The sequence below is a fragment of the Natator depressus genome, chromosome 2, assembly GCF_965152275.1.
Source record: "Natator depressus isolate rNatDep1 chromosome 2, rNatDep2.hap1, whole genome shotgun sequence".
NCBI classification, from domain to species: Eukaryota; Metazoa; Chordata; order Testudines; family Cheloniidae; genus Natator; species Natator depressus.
The window spans coordinates 246,651,422-246,671,726 of NC_134235.1; the positions used below are offsets into that span (position 1 = coordinate 246,651,422).

The 20,305-nt window shown below is 41.4% G+C and overlaps 1 protein-coding gene across 7 annotated transcripts in view; it reads right to left on the reverse strand.

The window, feature by feature from the left end:
- DPP6 (dipeptidyl peptidase like 6) overlaps positions 1 to 20,305 on the reverse strand; it is a 783,294-nt gene that overhangs the window by 137,105 nt on the left and 625,884 nt on the right. For all 7 annotated transcript variants that reach the window (XM_074946297.1, XM_074946290.1, XM_074946293.1 and 4 more), the window contains one exon: positions 1,397 to 1,517. In XM_074946297.1, coding sequence (XP_074802398.1) covers positions 1,397 to 1,517 — 121 coding nt within the window. The remainder of the gene's footprint in view (positions 1 to 1,396; positions 1,518 to 20,305) is intronic.

Below are 20,305 nucleotides of genomic sequence, written 5' to 3' on the forward strand. Positions count from 1 at the left end.
TTAACAAGAAATTTTTTATAAAGGACAAAACTGAAAATCAGTGTGTCATGTAAGAAGTAACCTGAGCAATCCATTAATTGAATAAAAACGTGTGTCAGCATAACATCAGCATCACTGTATGCTAGTTTGATCACTTGGAGTTCACTGACATGATAAACTCCTTCTGTCAGCATTATGCCCTGTACGCAGCGCACTTTGAGAAGACCTTATGTACTAAATGCTGTTTATCAGCAAAACAGAGATACTGATATGTACACTTGACCTTCAGAGTCGCAACAAGGAAACCTCATCTCTTTTGGAAAAATTAGATTAAATCAGCATTTTGCAACAACCCATCAGCCACTCTGACTAACTGCAAAATGCTTTACAGGGAAAATGTTCCATGCAGTGTCATTGCAGCCATGTTTATCTTCAGGTATTAGAGAGACACAGAGCTCTGTGTAAGCTCGAAAGCTTGTCTCTCTCACCAACAGAATAAAAGAGATCACCTTGTCTCATTACAGGGAAAATGTTAACAGTTAAGTATTCTGTGATGCATAAGTATTTCAGCTTCAACGTACATTTAATCATCAAAAACAATGACAAACAGGTAGCAAACACTTCCACGACGTGTGCGTACAATTTAGGGCCCTGAGTCTTTGGGAGTGATGACTGAAAAAGGGCTGGTTTTAGTTTTCTGGTTCTTGAGGCCAGTTCCTTACCAGCCTTAACTCTGGCACAATGTAGAATAGCCTAGGGGTTGCTCTACACTATGCCAGCTAGCAGTGGCACACAAGGGGACATCTGCCAACTGAGAATAGCAGGCGTGCAACATTGTATTAGCTATGGCCCTCCTGCCCTTATGGGACCATTACGTGGAGTAGGAGTCAACTGCACTGGCTCTGTGCCAGCTGAGGACTTCCCCATGCCAAGGAAATTCTCAGCTACCTAGATCTGCACAGCTTCCAGCTTCTTTGTGCTACCTGGTCTGGTACAAAAGGGCCAGAGCACCTGGTTCTAGAAATCTAAATCAGAGGTTTTTTGTTAACTTCTCACCCTTATCCCCCTATCCCCTTCCCCACACACACGTCTGTCACTTACTGTGATTAGAAAATAAGCACGTCTGATGGAAACCTTGAGTTATTGCAGGTGCCATTACGTAATGAAACTGTTCTGTTCATTAACACCCTGTGATTTATCATCCTTGAAACAGGGGGGAAGCCCTGGAAAATACAATTCTTACATCCTCTCACATTATTCCCAGTTCAGCACTTCAGTTAACTGTTGGAACAGCTGAATTTCCAACTAATGGGCCACAGTCCTGAGAAGTCAAATGTTTCACTTCTAATTTTACCCCATACTGCAAATCTAGAGCTTAAACTCATAACTAACTGCAGCCTTCAATATTGTGTCCTACCTTCATATAGCCAGTCGCTGAGGCCATTGAAAATAACACCTTCCTTTCCAGTGGAGACCACTCGGATGGCTTGTTTCCCCACATGAGCACAGTAATAGATGTTATTCTCAAAGATAAATATCTAATTTGAAGGGAAAAGGAAAAGAGAACACTGGTAAGCAGGGAGTCCATTATAAAACAGTGCATTGCTTTCACAACAATCAGCAGTACATGGTGATGATCACATTTCTACAGCAACTTTTAACAAAAAAGGATCCCAAAGCCTTTTATCAAGTATATTGCTAGCTCCTCAGCTGATTTAAGTTGGCATAGTTCCATTGACTTTAACAGAACCCGTTAAAGTATTTCTTCACTCATTACTAAAACATTGTCATCACTTTAGATAATGAAATATGGCAGTTAAACAGCAATGATCTGCAGCTTAAGGGCAAGAAGTGAAAAATACCATATCCTCCTAGTAGTTTCTGAAACATGGAGCATAGACCACTGGTGGTCTGAAGAACGTTTGCTGTGTGGAGACCTGGCTGGTCATAGAAGGCTGGTTCTCCTTGTCTGTAGATGAATGTGTTTCCTTAAAAGATAGCTGATGGTGTATTAAATACTTTTTTAATAGTGATTTCAATGCAAGGTCTGGCTGTAGATGCTACAAGAATGACATGTCCTTCTGAATAGGAGGGGAAGTGGGCTGTGTGACTACTAGTGGCTTGGAAGGTGGCCCTCAAGACAATTTAGATTCTCTATTAACATGTGGCCTATATTGAAAGGGCTGCGAAATCTCCTGCCACACCCTATTGAAATTACTGGGTAATTTTAGGTTGTCGGAAGGTAATTACCCAGACTGAAATTTGGCCAGGACATGAACATTAATATGCATACTCTTGAGACAGGTGACAGGGGATCCTTAATTCATAGATTCCAAGGCCAGAATGGACCACTGTGATCATCTACTCTGTCCTCCTATAATGACAATGACTGGTCAGGACCAAAGGGCCTCACCTTGGAAACCTTTACTCACACAGGTAGCTCTACTCAGTCAGTGGGACTATCTGCATGAGTAAAGACTACTGGCATGAGTAAAGGTTTGCAGCATCACACCTCAAGGGTTTATGAACAGTCAAGAATTCAAGCCTACAGCTAGGCTCCTAACTAAGTATCTGGTTTGCAAAGTACCAAGCATCCACAGATCCTACTTAAGTCAACAGAACCTGGTGGATGCTGGGCTCTTCTGAAAATTAGGCCTCTTATTTAGGTGTTTAAATATGGACGTAAGAGCAAAACCGTAAGCACATATTCTTGAAAATCTTGGTCCTTGGCCTCAATCTTTGTCCTTATCTCTGGCTAAACACTGTTTCCTGTATCACTGTCACATGCAATAAAGGGATGTTTTGTTTTGTTTTTTTTTTGGGGGGGGGGTTGTTTTCTGTGTAGCAAGTTTCATCCTTTTAAAAATAACATCTTGCTTTGAAAAATACTATTAAACTTCATTCTACCAGGCTGCAGAGATGCAAGGCACAGAAGTATCAGCAAAGCAATTCAGTTGGAAAGACAAATTGTTAATGACATTTAATGGATGTTTAAGGGTGGGATTTTTATACATTTAATGCTATTGGAACAAATGTTAAGTATCTTTTTCACGATACAAGAATGTAATTTCTTACACTGTACTTATGAAAAGGTAGAACTGGAAAAAATATTTGCTTTCAATTCATGTTTCACATCCTATTACAGTAGTGTTTCAACCAGAGATGAGTTACAAAGCTGCCAAAAGCAAGTATAGATCCAAATTTAATTTCAGCAGCTGTTATGGTGAATTTGCCTGGGGTAAAAAGTAGAACTAAAACTGTAACTTGTTTTATTCTTTTTCAGCCTACTTGAGTTTTTGAGCTAAAAAGAGCTGCATCCAATTAATGTATTCTGAAAGTAAAAATATGCTGTGACAGATATTAAGTTCTCCTCTCTCTCTCCTGCCTTTATTTTTATTTTTAGTAGGCAGATAAAACAAATGAGAGGTACTGTGCATAGACTGTTATATTAACTAACAATTTTGCATATGCTGAAGTTTAGATGCACACAAAGTCAGAACTAAGCAGAATAACATACTGTAAGAAGAATACTGGATTTTTCTTTTACACTTCTAAAACCAGCACTCTCCCTCGTGGATGAAATTAAAAAAAAATCAAAGTGATGCTGTGGTCACGAAAACTGAACACAAATCAAACTCTAAGCCACATAGAACCAGGGTACCTGATTATGATCATATCGCCATCGGTATAAATCCATTCACTGACTTCAGTGAAGCTACTCTTGACTTACAGAGTCAAGCCCAGAGGTGCCCAAACTTTGCTCAGACACACTGTAAACTAGCAAGGAGCCCAAACGACTACAGCTAATTTGCATTAAAGAGAGCAAATTGTGGCCACTGTGCGTGTGTGTGGGCAGGAGGTCTGTGTCTTCATCTGTCAAATAACTAGCACATCATGGGTGCTACTGCAACCTAAGGAATATTAATAATGAAAAATGTTGTTGCACAGAATTTATATCGGCCTTAGGGGTGTGGCAACTCCTGTAGGTTCTGCAGTCCCAGTGGCAGAGGTAGTGGGTTCAGGGCAGGGTACGTTGTGGGTGTTGTACAAATTCCCTTCCTTCACTCAACCTGCTCCACAATTCCCTTGTGTGTAGGAGTGGTTCTTTAAAAAATTATATTGCTCTCCACAATAGGCCTAGCTCTCTCCAGGATAGGTCAGCTTCTAGCAACTCCCAATCTCTGCTGTGAGAGAGGCAGGACAGTCCGGTAATTATGCTACTAGCCTAGGATTTGAGACACATGGAGTCAATTCCCTGCTCCACCACAGACTTCTAGTGCGACCTCGGGGAAGTCACTCTCTTTGTGCCTCAGTTCCCCATCTGTAAAATGCAAATCCTCACAACACTCCCTACCTCACAGGAGTGTTGTGAGGATAAATGCATTAAAGACTGTGAGGTGCTCAGATACTAAGGTAATAGGGGCCACATAAGTACTTAAGATAGATAACCGCATTCATAGTTGTCTAGGGTTTCGGCGATGTTGTAAGTACCAAAGACACAGGGCAGTGCACCATTAATGGTTAGTATTATGGCTATTTATTTAGATTGTGGTGGCATAAACATTGCACTAGGTTATATCCAAACCTAGATGAAAACACTTCTGAACAGAAGAGCCTCCCAAAAGGGAAAGGGACAGATTACAACTGGCCTCTGGGCACTTTGTCAACACCTTCTCTTCCCAGTGACAGGAGAGGATGGGGGTTCCCCCAGACTCCCAGCTCTTATGCATTCAGGTGAAGTTATTGGTTTACACACCCATGTTTAGACACCCATGTTTGAAAATTTTGGCCTTAGATTTTGACTGTTAGGCCCACCCCAACTCTTACAGAAGTTAATAGGAGTTTTTCCAGTCACATCAAAGGGAGATGGATCAGGTACTTGCAGACTTACAATGCTACATTCCCAGACAACATCCTCCTTTCTATGGTATGATGAATAGTAATGAACACAGTATATTCTGGGGGCCTCGTCACTGTATAGAAAGATTCCATTTAGTCCCCTCTAGATGAGATTTATTATTCTTTTCTGCAAAGATCATCCAATCAAGCATTCAGATTAGAAGAAATTATTCAAGTGATGCAACATAACATGTTCCTTGCTCGGAGTTTCACAGCAATTGAAACAGAAGGGCTTGCCATACTTTGTATGTTATTTACCTTTAAACAAATCTACAGGAAAAGTAAACAAAGCCGAGTAGCAATATGCTTATATTTCTTCACTTCTTGCATCTTTCAGAGCTTTGCTACACTAATCAGTGTGCACACTGCACCAGAGAGCTGCAATGGAAAACGAATACGGTATTTTTACTTTAAAGTAACTTCCATATAATTCAGAGCCAAACTGCAGCACCTCATAGAGAATTTAAAATTATCCTCTTAACTACAGTGCCTTGTACCCTGAAAATGTCAACCATAATCAAGATAAAACATAACTGAAGCAGCACATAGAAGACTTCTGTGTAATGTAGTTTATAAATTAAGAAAAAGCTTTTGAACTTTCACTATCCATCAAAAAGAAATGTCTTTACGTTACTCCATATCCCAGGTTACAGAGATATTAGATGATTTTATGAAAGACCATTATAATATTTTCAATTTTTTTACATTAGAAGAGAAATATATCGAAAATAACCAGATTCTTTTGAATTAGTCAGTACATGATGAGAATTATTTGTAAAACATTTTATGGACATTAATTCCACACTATTTTATGCTTACTTTATAAAGTAGTTGTCAAGGTTCCTCCCCCACTCTGAACTCTAGGGTACAGATGTGGGGACCTGCATGAAAAACCTCCTAAGCTTATCTTTACCAGCTAAGGTCAAAACTTCCCCAAGGTACAAAATATTCCACCCTTTTGTCCTTGGATTGGCCGCTACCACCACCAAACAAATACTGGTTACTGCGGAAGAGCTGTTTGGACACGTCTTTCCCCCCAAAATACTTCCCAAAACCTTGCACCCCACTTCCTGGACAAGGTTTGGTAAAAGAGCCTCACCAATTTGCCTAGGTGACTACAGACCCAGACCCTTGGATCTTAAGAACAATGAACAATCCTCCCAACACTTGCACCCCCCCTTTCCTGGGAAATGTTGGATAAAAAGCCTCACCAATTTGCATAGGTGACCACAGACCCAAACCCTTGGATCTGAGAACAATGAAAAAGCATTCAGTTTTCTTACAAAAAGACTTTTAATAGAAATAGAAGTAAATACAAATAAAAAAAATCCCCCCTGTAAAGTCAGGATGGTAGATACCTTACAGGGTAATTAGATTCAAAACATAGAGAACCCCTCTAGGCAAAAACCTTAAGTTACAAAAAAGATACACAGACAGAAATAGTTATTCTATTCAGCACAATTCTTTTCTCAGCCATTTAAAGAAATCATAATCTAACACGTACCTAGCTAGATTACTTACTAAAAGTTCTAAGGCTTCATTCCTGGTCTATCCCCGGCAAAGACAGAATATAGACAGACACACATACCCCTTTGTTTCTCTCCCTCCTCCCAGCTTTTGAAAGTATCTTGTCTCCTCATTGGTCATTTTGGTCAGGTGCCAGTGAGGTTACCTTTAGCTTCTTAACCCTTTACAGGTGAGAGGAGATTTCCTCTGGCCAGGAGGGATTTTAAAGGGGTTTACCCTTCCCTTTATATTTATGACAGTAGTATATTTCAACTCTAACATAATGCATGGAAATTAGATGGTTTGATTTGACTCCCACTGAGTTCAATGGGAGTAGACTCAAGCACTAAATTTACTGGTGCCCTTTCCTTTTTCTGTGTAAACTCAACTGCAGTGGGATTTACGTGTATGCATTAAATCCATTATTATCCATCTTTTTACTGTGGATAGTCTATGGAAACTGTCACAATGGTAAAAAAAGCAGGCAAAATGTTAAGATGCATAATTAATAGCATGGAAAATAAAGCAGAACATATTATATTATTAACATGCTTCCATTTGGAATACTGCAATCCATTCTGGTCAACTTATTCCCCAAAAGAAAATAGCAGAAACAGAGGGGGTTCATAGACATGCAGCATGAATAGAGGCAATTAAAAACTTCCATACATGGACAGACTGAAAAGACTGGGGCAGTTTGCTCTAGAACGGAGAAGAACAATGGGGTGGGACATAATAAAGATCCACAAACTAACAAATAATGAGGCGTCTTTGTGGCACCTAGAGACTAATAAATTTATTTGGGCATATGCTTTTGTGGGCTAGAACCCACTTTATCAGATGTATGGAGTGGAAAATACAGGAGCAGGTATAAATACATGAAAAGATGGGAGAGTGGTAAACAGGGTAGACAGGTGAACAAATGGTGCAGAGGTGGTAGACAGAGCACTGCTATTCACCCCTTTTCAGGAACAAGAGGACATTAAATGAAACTGAGAGGAAAAAAAATTTAAAATGGATAAAATGATTCCCCTCCCCATGTATAATTAACCTATGGAACTCACTGGCACAGATATGAAAGACATGAAAACCCTCTCTTAGAGCAGGGTTCAAAGAATTGGGCCTCTATTTATACAGATAACAAAAACATTCACAGATACTATAATAAGGATTTTTTAAAAAAAAATGCCAAGGGTGGAATCCTGGCTCCGCTGTAGTCAATGGGATTTTTGCCACTGACTTCAGTGGGAACAGGATTTACCCCAAAAGTTCTGGAAGGGATAAAATCCTTCCCTCATCTAGGCATCAGTATACCAGTAAACCACTACCTTATATAAACTGGGAGAAACTATTGCTATGGGCAGTTTATTCCAGAACTGCCTATTGCAGGATTTCTTGCACTTTCCTCTGAGGCATCTGATGCTGGGCACAGTTGCAGACAAAATATTGGGCTAGATCAGTGGTTTTCAACCCCTGGAGGTCTGCAGACTCTGCCTAAGATTTCCAAAAGAGTCTGTACCTCCATTCAAAATTTTTTAGGGGTCCGCAAATGAAAAAAGGTCGAAAACCATTGGGCTAGAATAGATGACCAGTCTGATCCAGTATGAAAACTCTGGTAGTTTTCCAATGAGATAAGATCAGGCCATCTCGTCCTTCCTGCCTCAGGAAAAAGGGTGCCAAAAAGTAGCAAAAGTCTATAGCACAGGAAGATCTATAAGAAGCATACACTCTCAGATCTAAGCCCTTTAAAAAGTATTACTGTTTAAACTAACTGCAACAAAATTGCCTGATTCATTTAAAATACATCAGGGCTTCTTCATGAACATGGCTATGGAAAACTCTGTTTTTTAATATTTCTGCAGTCATTCTCAGGCTTCTAAGTGCACTTTCTCTGGCTGAACTGGACCTACCATGGTATTAACAATATTAAGCTTTAGTAATGAAAACAGTGGAATAATTAGAACTTTTTGAATATGTGACATTCTATGAACCTACTGATAAGAATCTCTTTAATGTAACATAACAGCCAGTGCTGAGCAGTGCTGTTTCATAACCTGTCTCTTTTTATAGCACTACAATCCCTGCTCCTTGTCAAAAAAAACCCAACACAGGTGAGTGTATTTCCAATTTCCTCACAAGACGACAGAAAAATGTATTTACTCCTATGTATTTTTTACTGCTTCTATTTATTTTCCAATTTGAGGGCAGGATTCTAAGTTGATGTTCTGTTTCCCCTATAATTTCCCACATTTATAGCCTGTCAACTGAATGAGCAACATTACCCAAATTTATCGCCACCAAGCACAAGCCTGGTGTTCTGGCTCTTTATAGCATTATATTATTGACATTGTTACAGGGGACTTTTCATACAAGTTAGAGGGTACCTCCTGTGGCATTTTAACCTTCTTGTTCTCCTTTTTTATTTCTCTCCGTGTGCCTCATATCTGTGCTCTAATCCTGCGTTTGGACGAGAACCATCCCCACACAGGAGCCCACTGACTTTAACAGGTCTCTGTCCAGTTTAAGCATCTGCCCACTCAGATCCAACTGAAGGATCAGGGTTTTAGTCCTGATCACATGCTTGGGCTTTGACATTGAGAGTACCAAACAGACCTAACTTCTTGGTATTTCTGATATTTTAAAATTGAATACCATCTCAAATCAGCCCCCAAATGCCAATACATTGAAAAGACTTTGAACTAACAGGTCCCATGGATAGTCAAGGGAAATGTATAAGCAAGTCAGCATTCTGCCCTACATCTAGACTTCGCTAGTTCCATTGCACTCTCTCTCTTGTTTTTAGCATTAATGACTCATTTTTCCCCCTAAAGAACTCTTTTTTAAAACTGGCAAACTAGTTTGCATGAGGGAGTCTTCTAGCACAGTACTTCTCAAGCTATCTGATGTGGGGGACCAGCAATTTTTTTTTTCCAATGTGCATGCAGACCAGCAGCCGATGGCTCGTGGACCGGCACTGGTCCACGGACCACCACTTTGAGGAGCACTGTTCTAGCAGAATAAACAACAGATCGCTTTGTGGACTCTATGCTCTATATATGGAATGCTCACACAAATTCCATAGAGGCGGTGAAAGTTTCAGCACATATAGGCTGCGTTGTCATGATCATTTATTATTTGCATTGTGGTAGCACTAGAGGCCAGAGCCAAGATCAGGGCCCCACAGTGCTAATTGTTGTGCAAACACAGAGAAAGACACAGCCCCCCACCCCAAAAAGTTTACACTCTAAATAGACAGACAAAAGATATAAGGAAGGAAGTACTATTAGTCCCATTTTATCGATGGGGGAACTGAGGCACAGAGAGTTTAATAGACTTGCCCAAGGTCACCCAGGAATTCTGTGAAGAGCCAAGAATTACACCTGCATCTCCTGATTCCAATCCAATGCCTTAATCACAAAATCAGCCTTCCTATAGTTATGATGTCACAATGATTAAACAATTAAGATTGGAAGTCAGGAGATTCAAATTTTAAATGCTGCTCTCCCCTGAAATACCAGTTTGACCTTGGGCAAATAACTTAAAAGGCCAAATCAACTTCAAAATTACACTTCTGCCTGAAAATATTTTACCTACTACTGTCACAAAGAACACCTTCAATAAAATCATTGTAACTAAAATAATTTTTAAAGTTTCTTTGTTCCACACATTTGGTGGCAGTCTGTTTTTACTGTTCTGTCAGTTACACATGTGAGCAATCCCACAATTGGATATTGAACAAGGTCTTCATCAAAACCCATAGGAACACAGGATCATCGAGTCCAGTTCCAGCTATCGCAGGCAACTCTGTCACATAAAAACTAGTTAGGTTGTTTACCCCCACTACTGTTGGGAGGCTATTCAAGAGCCTTGCTCCTCTAATAGTTAGAAGTCTTCTTATAATGACCAGCCTAAAATTTATTCATGGCCCATCTATGTTGGTGCCAGCATTGTCCTTTAGCTGACACAGCTCGTCTCCTTCCCTTGTGTTTACCCCCTCCTCCAATGTACTTATAGGGAGCAATTCTGGCACTGGCCACTGTTGTAAGACAGGATACTGGGCTAGAGGAACCTTTGGTCTGATCCAGTATGGCCATTGAGTTCAACTGTGTAACTGTTATGTACTTATTTATATATGGTCTCCCTCACTGCAGCATCTGAAAGCCATTCAAACATTAACAGATATATCCTCACATACCCCTCTCCTGGAAGGCAGGGAAATATTATCCCCTTTACGCACGCTAAGTGACTTGCCTTAAGTCATCCAGGAAATCCATGGCAGAGCCACGTCTTGGGCCAGGTCCTTATCCTCATAGACACTTAACCTAACTATCTGACTCTCTTATTTCTGCAAAGCTGGGGCCTGAACCTGCTTGCACTGAACTCCATGGATGTTTTGCCACTGAGTTCAGCTGGAGCAAGATTGGGTCCCATGGCTGCATATGAAGAACAGGTGGTCTCGAGATTTCTAGTACTTCCCACTTCCAGTCAAATACTCTGACGATAGCCTGTCTCGGGTATTTTGGCTTTTCCACTCCTGCATGAAACCTGGAAGCACAGGATACATCGACACTGCAGTTGAAAACCCATGGCTGACTTGGACGCACGGAGCTCTGGCTAATGGGCTGTTTAAGTGTGGTATAGATGTTCAGGCTTGAGCTGGAGCCCAGGCTCTAGGATGCTGTGATGTGAGAGGGTCCCAGGGCTCGGGCTACAACTCGAGCCCAAACAGCTACATTGCGATTAAACAATCCCTTAGCCCAAGCCCCACATGCCTGAATCAGTTTGCACGGGCCAGCCCCGGGTATCCAATTGCAGTGTAGATGTACCTACAGAGGCCCATGAAAATGAAAAACAAAGAGAAAAAGGTCCTTGCTATTTTGTTTTGGTGACAGATTTAGAGTTTGCCCATCATTGCCCATAACGCACCTTAAGGCAAATCAGAGAATCATGAGTGCTTTTACTTTGGGGTACAAAAGAAATCTTACAAATATTGTACTGAAAATGTCTTGTCACTTTGCCTTTACTAGTCTCCCATCAAAGACAGCATTATAAACCTATATGATCAACTAGCAATCAGTTGTAAAGCCTGTTGCTGATTGAGTATGCATTATTTAATGAGCACTTCACTGATGTATCTTTTCTTCTGGATCTACAAAACAATCCAACCTTTGATGTTCAGCTGGCTTCTATTAATACATTCTGTTGCTGGTGTTGTTCTTTATGCATTTGACACAATTATGCCAGATCTTATAATTTCTTCAGATAGATTACAAGAAAATTGTAACATTGGTTTTCACTGACAAAATTCAATACTAATGAGCATGACTTTTGCTGACACCTAGCATTTCCAATGAGCTTTTCAAGATTTCTGTTTAAATTTGACAGCTGGGGGGGGGGGTTGGGGGGGGAATAAGTTTTGAAAATGGAGGTAAGACATCAGAGCTCCAGAAATTTTTTTTTTTTTTTAATACCAAAATGGTCAATTTTTTGCATGGTAGGAAAGAGAAATATACCAGATTAAGATGGAGGTGTAGGATGGAGGGCATTTTCAATGGTATTTATGTTTCTTTGTAAACTACACAGTCCAGCCTTCCACTAGCATTTTCACGGGTGGTCCCATGCAAATCTTCCATGTGATCAATCACATATTGATAATTTCACTGAGATCAAAGTCACAACTCTTCATCCTGAGATTTAGCTCTGAAAGCCCCATTTATGTTAACTGAGAGTAGGTGGCTCAGTTGCTCCTTAGCAAGAAGAGATGTACATCTGCTTTTATTCTTATTAAGACACAGATCCTGGAAATCCATTTTTAAGGAGCAATTGAGCCACCTACTTTCAGTTAAATTTTTGAAATCAGAAGGATTTGTGACATGCTGCACTTTTCAAAGTTCTTCTGTGAGAATCCATAACTATCAAAACTGATATGCATGATACATAGTCCTATGTCAGATCCAGCAAGAGCAATTTCATGGAACTCTATGACCTGGCATTATCTTCCAAAATTCTCCCTCTCAGATCATGCCTGAAGGGACTGCATTTTTATCTTGGCACTCCCAGGCTAGTCTGTGTATACTATTTTAATGTTCTCCACATGCCTCTGCAAGTTTCTTTTAATTTTAGATATTTCATCATTATAGACTGCAGTGGATTTCACATTTATATTTTGTGAGCAAGCTGTTCCATAAGCTGTATGAATCCTAATCAGGCCTATAGTTTTCGGTGTCCAGCCAAACAAACAGATATAGTACTTTTGGAAATTTCTAAAAAATATGCGGTTTTCTTTCTTGCAGAACTGAAAAGAGGGTTTTATGCTATATCTTATCATAGAACCACGGCTGACTGAAAATTCCCTGTCACGGTTTCTAATATGGTTATTTTAATTTATAACTGCCTTGTTACATTATTTGAAGTGTATATATGTAAGTGTGCCCTTTAGTATGGAACTCTGATTGTGCTTTTAAGTTTTGCATGATGGATTACCTTGTTGTTCTGTAACCTAATACCAGTGATGGCTATGTAGGGCACCATTGTAAATTAGATTTTGTCATCTGGGATGATACACTGTTTCGTTGAAAATATTTTATTACATTATAATGTCTGACTAAGAAGAAAGCATTTTCTAGTGGTTAGCATACAGAACGGAGAGTTGAGATTCTGGGCTTCTTCACCAACATGCTAAATGATCTTGGACAGTTCACATGACATCCCTTGCACACAAAGTAATTAGAAATGGAAATCACCTACGTCTGTTAGGTCAACTTGCTTATTTCATTCAGTTGTTAGTACTAGCTTGTTCCCTACGGTATATATTTTGTGTGGCTTTGTCCAGTTTGGTTCTGATTGCACCTAATGAAGGTGATGCCTCCACTACTGCTCTTGAAAGACTATTCAACAATCCATTCGATTTCACTCTTTCGTTCCGCTTGGGCTATCCCGTCTACAACAGCTGTTATGATAATATACTAAGTCAATGCTCTTTTGGTTACAGAGAAGATTGTATTTTACCCCTCTTGTTAAAGGGGACAATTTTAATAGTGCAAAATAGTAACTTTCAAGGGGCAACACTGAATTTCATAAACACTTACTTTGAAGGCCAGCTTTATAGAATCATAGAATGTCCGGGTTGGAAGGGACCTCAGGAGGTCATCTAGTCCAACCCCCTGCTCAAAGCAGGACCAATCCCCAATCAAATCATCCCAGCCAAGGCTTTGTCAAGCCTGACCTTAAAAACTTCTAAGGAAGGAGATTCTACCACCTCCCTAGGTAACGCATTCCAGTGTTTCACCACCCTCCTAGTGAAAAAGTTTTTCCTAATATCCAACCTAAACCTCCCCCACTGCAACTTGAGACCATTACTCCTTGTCCTGTCCTCTTCTACCACTGAGAATAGTCTAGAACCATCCTCTTTGGAACCACCTCTCAGGTAGTTGAAAGCAGCTATCAACCAACTACTTCTTCATAAAGTGCTAGAAATACTTCTGCACAGACCCAAAGAAAGAATTGGCATTATATTTCAGGCCTGTTGGACAAAACCGTTACTCGCCTGTACTGTAACTGCTGTTCTTTGCGATGTGAGTGCAGACATGTATTCCACTTAGGTGTGCGCATGCCCAGCACACCGAAGCTGGAGAACTTTGACTAGCAGTTCCAACAGGGGCTGTGTTTGGGCCATCTGACCCTTAGCTCCTCTCCTGGATATTTAAGATAGTGTTACCCTGATGCCTCCCTCCCACCCACCCCCGGCTCAATTCCTTCACACTGAAGTTTGAAAGTAGAGATTCTGATGCAGAGGGGATGGAGGGTGGGTCATGGAATATACATCTGCACCACCATCTCAAAGAACAGGTAGTATCCATTTTTTCTTCTTCCAGTGGTTGCAGATGTGTATTCCACTCAAGTGACTCATAAGCAGTACGCAGAGAAGGTGGGGCTCGGAGTCTACTTAAACAATGAAAGTTTGCATCTGACCTAGACACAGTGGTAATAGCATAGTGCTTGTTAACAATATGTATGGAAGACAGATAGCAGCCCTAAAAATGTCCAATACTGAAACATCACTGAGGAATGTTATTGATACCACTGGGGCTCTTGTCAAATAAGTTCATAATCTCTGCGAAGGTGTGGTCTGAACGACTTCATATGTTGTAATGCAGGAAGTTATCTACCCGGAAATCAACTGCATAGAGACTGCCTGCCCTTCATTTGATCCATATAGGAGATAACACAGGCACAGTCTTCTCTAGGTAAAATGCCAAGCATTGTCTCACATCCAATGTATGAAGTTGCTGTTCATCTGCCTTTGAGCATGGTTTAGGAATGACTACTGGTAAGTTTGTTACTTGGTTAAGGTGAAATTGGGAAACCACTTTCAACAAAAATTTTGGATGTGACTATAGGGTCTGCATATATGGGGCTTTGCCATTGAGGCCTGTAGCTCACTTACATTCCTTGAAGATGTTAAAGCAACAAGGAAGACTGTCTTCTAGCACAGGAGCTGATGGAGAACAAGTCACCAAGGGCTCAAGCGGAAGCTAACACAGTATTATGGCCACACAAGGGAACTAGCTCTTTCACCAGCGGGTGGAGATGAGTAATTTCCTCTTAGAAATCTTGCTCCCATGGAGTTAAAAAAAAAATTAACTTCCCTTGGATCAGAAGACGGAACTCTGAAATCACCACTAAGTGGACCCTCAAGGAGCTGAGAGACAGACCAGAGGATTGAAGGTGTAGTAGATACTCCAAAATTTCCTGAATGAGGGCTAGCCTTGGTTGAATACCCTGGGCTAGTAACCAAATCAACAACTGATTCCACCTGGCAGAATAGGTAGCTCTAGTGGAGGATTTTCTACTATTGGTTAGCATTTGTCTAACAGCTTCCAAACAATATGCCTCCTACTCATCTAGCCATGCAGCATCCGCGCTGTGAGGTGTACTCTGCTCAGCACTGGATGCAAAACTCGACCATGGTGCTGAGTCAGTAGATCAGGAGAAAGAGATATGGGAGATCGGACTGAATAGGTCATAGAACCTACATTGTCTCTGCCAAGCTGGTGCAATGAGATTGTGTTTGGCATAATCCAACTTTGGTTTGAGAATAAGATGAGGAATGAGTGGTATGCGTGAAAGTCATACATCAGAGCTGATCCCCTATTCAGATGGAAAGTATCGGTTAAGGAGCCTGGACTGAGACCCACTGCCTCTTGTTGATGATGGACCTGAACGCACTGGTCTTCAGAGACCACTCCTGATTCTGGGACAAATGTTACTCTGAAACATTTCCAGTGAGGTGATCAGCAAAGTAATTCTGGACCCCTGGTAAGTAAGTGGGGGGTTGCGGGAATGATGCTGTCCTTGATGCAGAACTGTCAAAATTTATTGGCTCCTGACAGACCTGGTTGAAGTGAGTGCCTCCCTGCTTGTTCACATAATACATTACAGTGGTGCTGTCAGTAAGTATATGAGCCGCTGTGACACTGATGTGATCCTGAAACACTCGGCAAGCTCAGAGCTCCAGGATGTTGATATGAAAGGAAGTCTCCTATTACAAACACAAAACATGAATTTTCAGTGTCACTAGATGTGCTTCCCAACCTATTATGTAAGCGCAGTGACTACAGTCTTGGTTGGTGGAGGATAAGCAAAGAGAACACGCTGACACACATTGCTTAGAACTGTCCATTATTCCAGAGAGTCCAGGATTGCTGAAGACATTCAGACAAGCCTGTTCAACAATTGACTACTCACGTGACAGACCAGCTTCAATCACACTTGAAGAGGAAGAAGGTGCAATCTCACATGCTGGACTAGGTAAGTGCAGGCAGCCATATGACCTAGTAACTTCAGGTATATGCAGACCAGAGTTGAAGGTTGAGATTGGAGTGCCAGACACAGGTGACGACCTACTTGAAATCATTCATTCAGCAGAAATGCTCTTGAACTCCTACGGCCTAGTAGGGCCCCAATGAACTTGATTTTTTGAGGTGGTATTAATATAGACTTTCCTTTGTTCAAAATCAGGCCCAGATGATCGAAGAGACATAGTGTGAATCGGACATGGCCAAGGACTTGTTCTCTGGATTTGCCTCTCACTAACCAATCGTTCAGGTATGGGAAGACATAAATTCCTCTTTTTCTGAGATATGCTGCTACACAGACACACATTTGGTAAATACCCATGGAGTACAGGACAGACCAAAAGGAAGCATGTTGTACCGATAATGCTGACTTGCCACTACAAATGTCGGAAACCTCCTGTGTCTTGGGAAAAGTGCCACAGGGAAGTAAGTGTCCCAAGATTGAGGGCTGCAAACCAGTCATTGTCATTCAGTGCAGGGAGAATAGCTGCTAGGGTAATCTTGTGGAACCTCAGGTATTTGATGTACTTGTTGAGACTGCAGAGATCAAGGACAGGTCTCATACCTTCCTTGGACTTGGGGATCAGGAAGTACCATGTGTTCAGGGCATGGCAGGGGAAGAGACAGATTGGATGATCCATGGTTGCACCTATCCGCCTGTCTTCCACATGACAGAAGAACTGGGTGAGGAACTGTGTACACTGCTCCAATCACTTGGCTACAGAACCCCATGCAGAGAATCTTTTCCTCCACCCCTGCTCATTTGCCCTAGGTCCCTGTCTGTCTATATCAGCTGGCTGCTATGCTTCAGATTTGCCCCATAATGTTTCATTCAAACAGGACAGATATAGCCATTACGGAAAGGCTACCTTTTTCTCCTTGTCCCTAACAAGCAAACCAAACCAGACTAATTACATATAGTAGACTGCAGCTCAGTATTGATTCAGATGTCATCACAATGGAAAATAGAGAACAGCAGCATGAAAAATTAATGATATAATGCTGGAAACAAACATACCTACAGGATTTATATTCTCACTGCAGATCTGAGGCCCTGTTGGATTAGAAGCAACAAGAGACTATCACTTACTCCTGTGAAAGAGGTCTCCCTCACTTGATATCTGCTCGGCACTTCCGCCTGGAACTAAGCCAGATGGACAGGCATGAATTCAGGCAAGCGGACAGAAGCTAATTAGAGGAGTCAGTCCAGTTTAGTTCCAGGTGCCATCACTTAACCAGCATTGTGCCACTGAAAAACCCAGCTAGCTGGGACACGTACTAGTGCTGAACTAATTCAATGCCAGCCGTATGGAGAAATTAAAGAGGCATGTCCTAGTCCTGTGCAGTAGCTTTTGTGATTCAACTCTTCAGTATATACCTGAACTCCTGTTTTAGTCTTATCCACATTGCACTTTCTACACAGTGCCATTAATTACAGGGAGCTGTTCACCTGCGTTGATGTTCATTGCTTGAGGGCTTCTACAAAACCTTAACCTGCCACTGGCTGATGTATGTTGCTTTTTTTCCCTGGCATAAGAATTTCAGTGAATTTGAGATTTCTTCTTGGAATTACTACAGCTTCCATCATCAATTTGTTTAGCACTGACTTCATGCTCAGTGCTGTACAAGGCACAAAAGTAAAAACCAAAGAGCTCATATTTGAAAAGCTCCACTGACTTCTGTGGAAATGCAAGAGGGATGAATTTTGACCATCCTGTGGATTTGTAATAAACTCCAGAGCAAAAAAAAAGTGTTTAGCTGCTAGGGACAGATATAATCCCCTTCCACATCTTTCATGCAATTTAAAAAGACAGTGGAAACGGCAAAGAACAGACAGGGCTGGGAGCACCAGAATAAATCACCTATCTTCAGCCTAGAACAAGTAGTATAATCAGAGGAAGAGAGAACATTTGGATTATAACTCCCGGCCGCAGGACTCCACAGAATTGCTCCCCCAGCATCTGATATGTGACTGTACCATGAATATCTGTTTGGATAGACAGCTATGAATTCTCACAGAAGAAATCTGAAAATAGCAGCATATCAGAAATCCATCTGATTTAAAAATGGGAGTTGAACACCTCTTGTGAAAAGTGCTTTCAACTTGTTGAGGCACATTTTGCAGGTCCTATTTCTAAGCAGACTAATTACAGAAGCCCTGTTGCTTGTGCCTTAGTCAGAAGAGCAGCAGCCATACACATTCGTAGGGCAAACATTTCAAACCTGTGTGTGCATGTGAATGTAATCACCTAAATCCCTATTTAAGTACTTAGATAAAAGTGGCCAATTTCCACTGCATTTCTTGGGCACCTTTATTCCAGTGCCTAAATGTGAATTTAACCCCTGGTGACACTCTCACTCCTAAAGGTGGTTCCCTAGGCCAGAGCTGAAACAAGTTGGCAGGGAAGCCTGGCCTGCTGCTGCTCATATTACACCTGTCCTGTGGATAAATAGAGGGCTTTAGGCTGGTCAGTCTCACGTCATTCAAGATCTCTGAATTCACCAAGGGGGACATTTATCTGTGCTGATGATTCTCATGAGGGCTATGTACCATCGAAGCCTTGTGTGAGACCTCTGCACAAGGCTGAATTTCACCCTGAAACCTTAAAGCTACAAACTGAGAGAGAGAAAATAGTCCAATGGGATCAATTTATAGGGGTTTCTGTGCCAGACAGAATAGCACTGGAATCAAGAGAGAAGGATGGTAGAGAGAAGGAAGATGGGTCATGGGTACCAATATCTGTGGGATGAAGGGAAGAAGACTTCCTGGAAGACAGGCATAAATGAAATAAGGCAAAGATGCCACAAATGAACAGATTATCCCATGATACTTCTAGTGCCATCTACCATCAAGCTCCCCACATCTCTAGAAAATCGTATCTCAATAGTTTGACAAATACAGATTATCAATTTAAACCCAGCTAGCAATGTACTGTTACAAGTTGAAGGATGGTGGTGTGACACTGGAGAAATGGTGAAGGCTACAGGGCGAGTGATGAAAGGGATTGATTCTCTATTGCCCTGCACCTTGCGCAGTCATTTACACCAGTGGAAAGTGAACATAACGCACTACCATTTTGATATAGCACTGCTTTGCATTTACTTTGCCCAGGCCAAAATGATCACACAGGATGCAGGACGATAAAGAATTAGGCCCATTAAGTCACCTGTATTTAAGTAATATCTTCTCAGCTGAGACTTATTACAGCATCCAATGATGTTAACGAGAGTCCTTCTATTGACTCCCCTAGTGTTGGGCTAGTGGCTGATTTTTACACCAGTCTGGTAGTACACACTGAAATGCTTTTATCGGTTAGTGGATTTTTCATTTTCAAACAGTGGAGGAAGAGTTGTTGCGAAACATTTGTTTCAAGAGGTCAGAAGTGAAATACATTTGCACTTTGGTTTTGTAACTCAAGTAGATTTTCTCAGCTATGGTATTTTTTATTATCTAGATAGCTCCACTGGTGTGCATGGCACTTTGCAGAGATGAGTAAGAAGCTCCTATAAATTGATCCTATGGACCATGCCCTAAGGAGTTTTTAATCTAAAACAGACAGGTAACATAACAGGAAAAGACAAAAGAAAACATGGGCAAAGGGAAATTGCTCCTGGGAGAGGATTTTTACAAAGAATGCAGATCATTTAGTTTGTTTCTGTTTCAGCTCTCTCTCTCTCTAATATAATTAGGCACACAAGACAGAGTAATAGCTGACAGCATTGTAGCTGACGTTAGTGACTGAAAGCTCCCCCAGGAGAAATGTGAAGAAAGGGATTTTAAAAAAATAGCCACAAAAAGCATAAACCACGGGGGCCAGACCCTCCACTCCCATTGCCCTGAAGCAGCACACACCAGCTGGAAAGCTGTGCTGAAGGGGGATACAACCTTCCTCTCAACACAGGGGAATCCTCAGCTGGTACAAGGCCAGTGCAGCTGGCTTCACGTCACCTGTCCCTTCCAACCCATGTAAGAGAAGAGAAGGAAGGAGGTAGGCAGAAGGGGACGGTGATCTGACAGAGCCCTGGCCTGCATAACAGTTGGCTCCAGCTGATCAGGGCTGGCC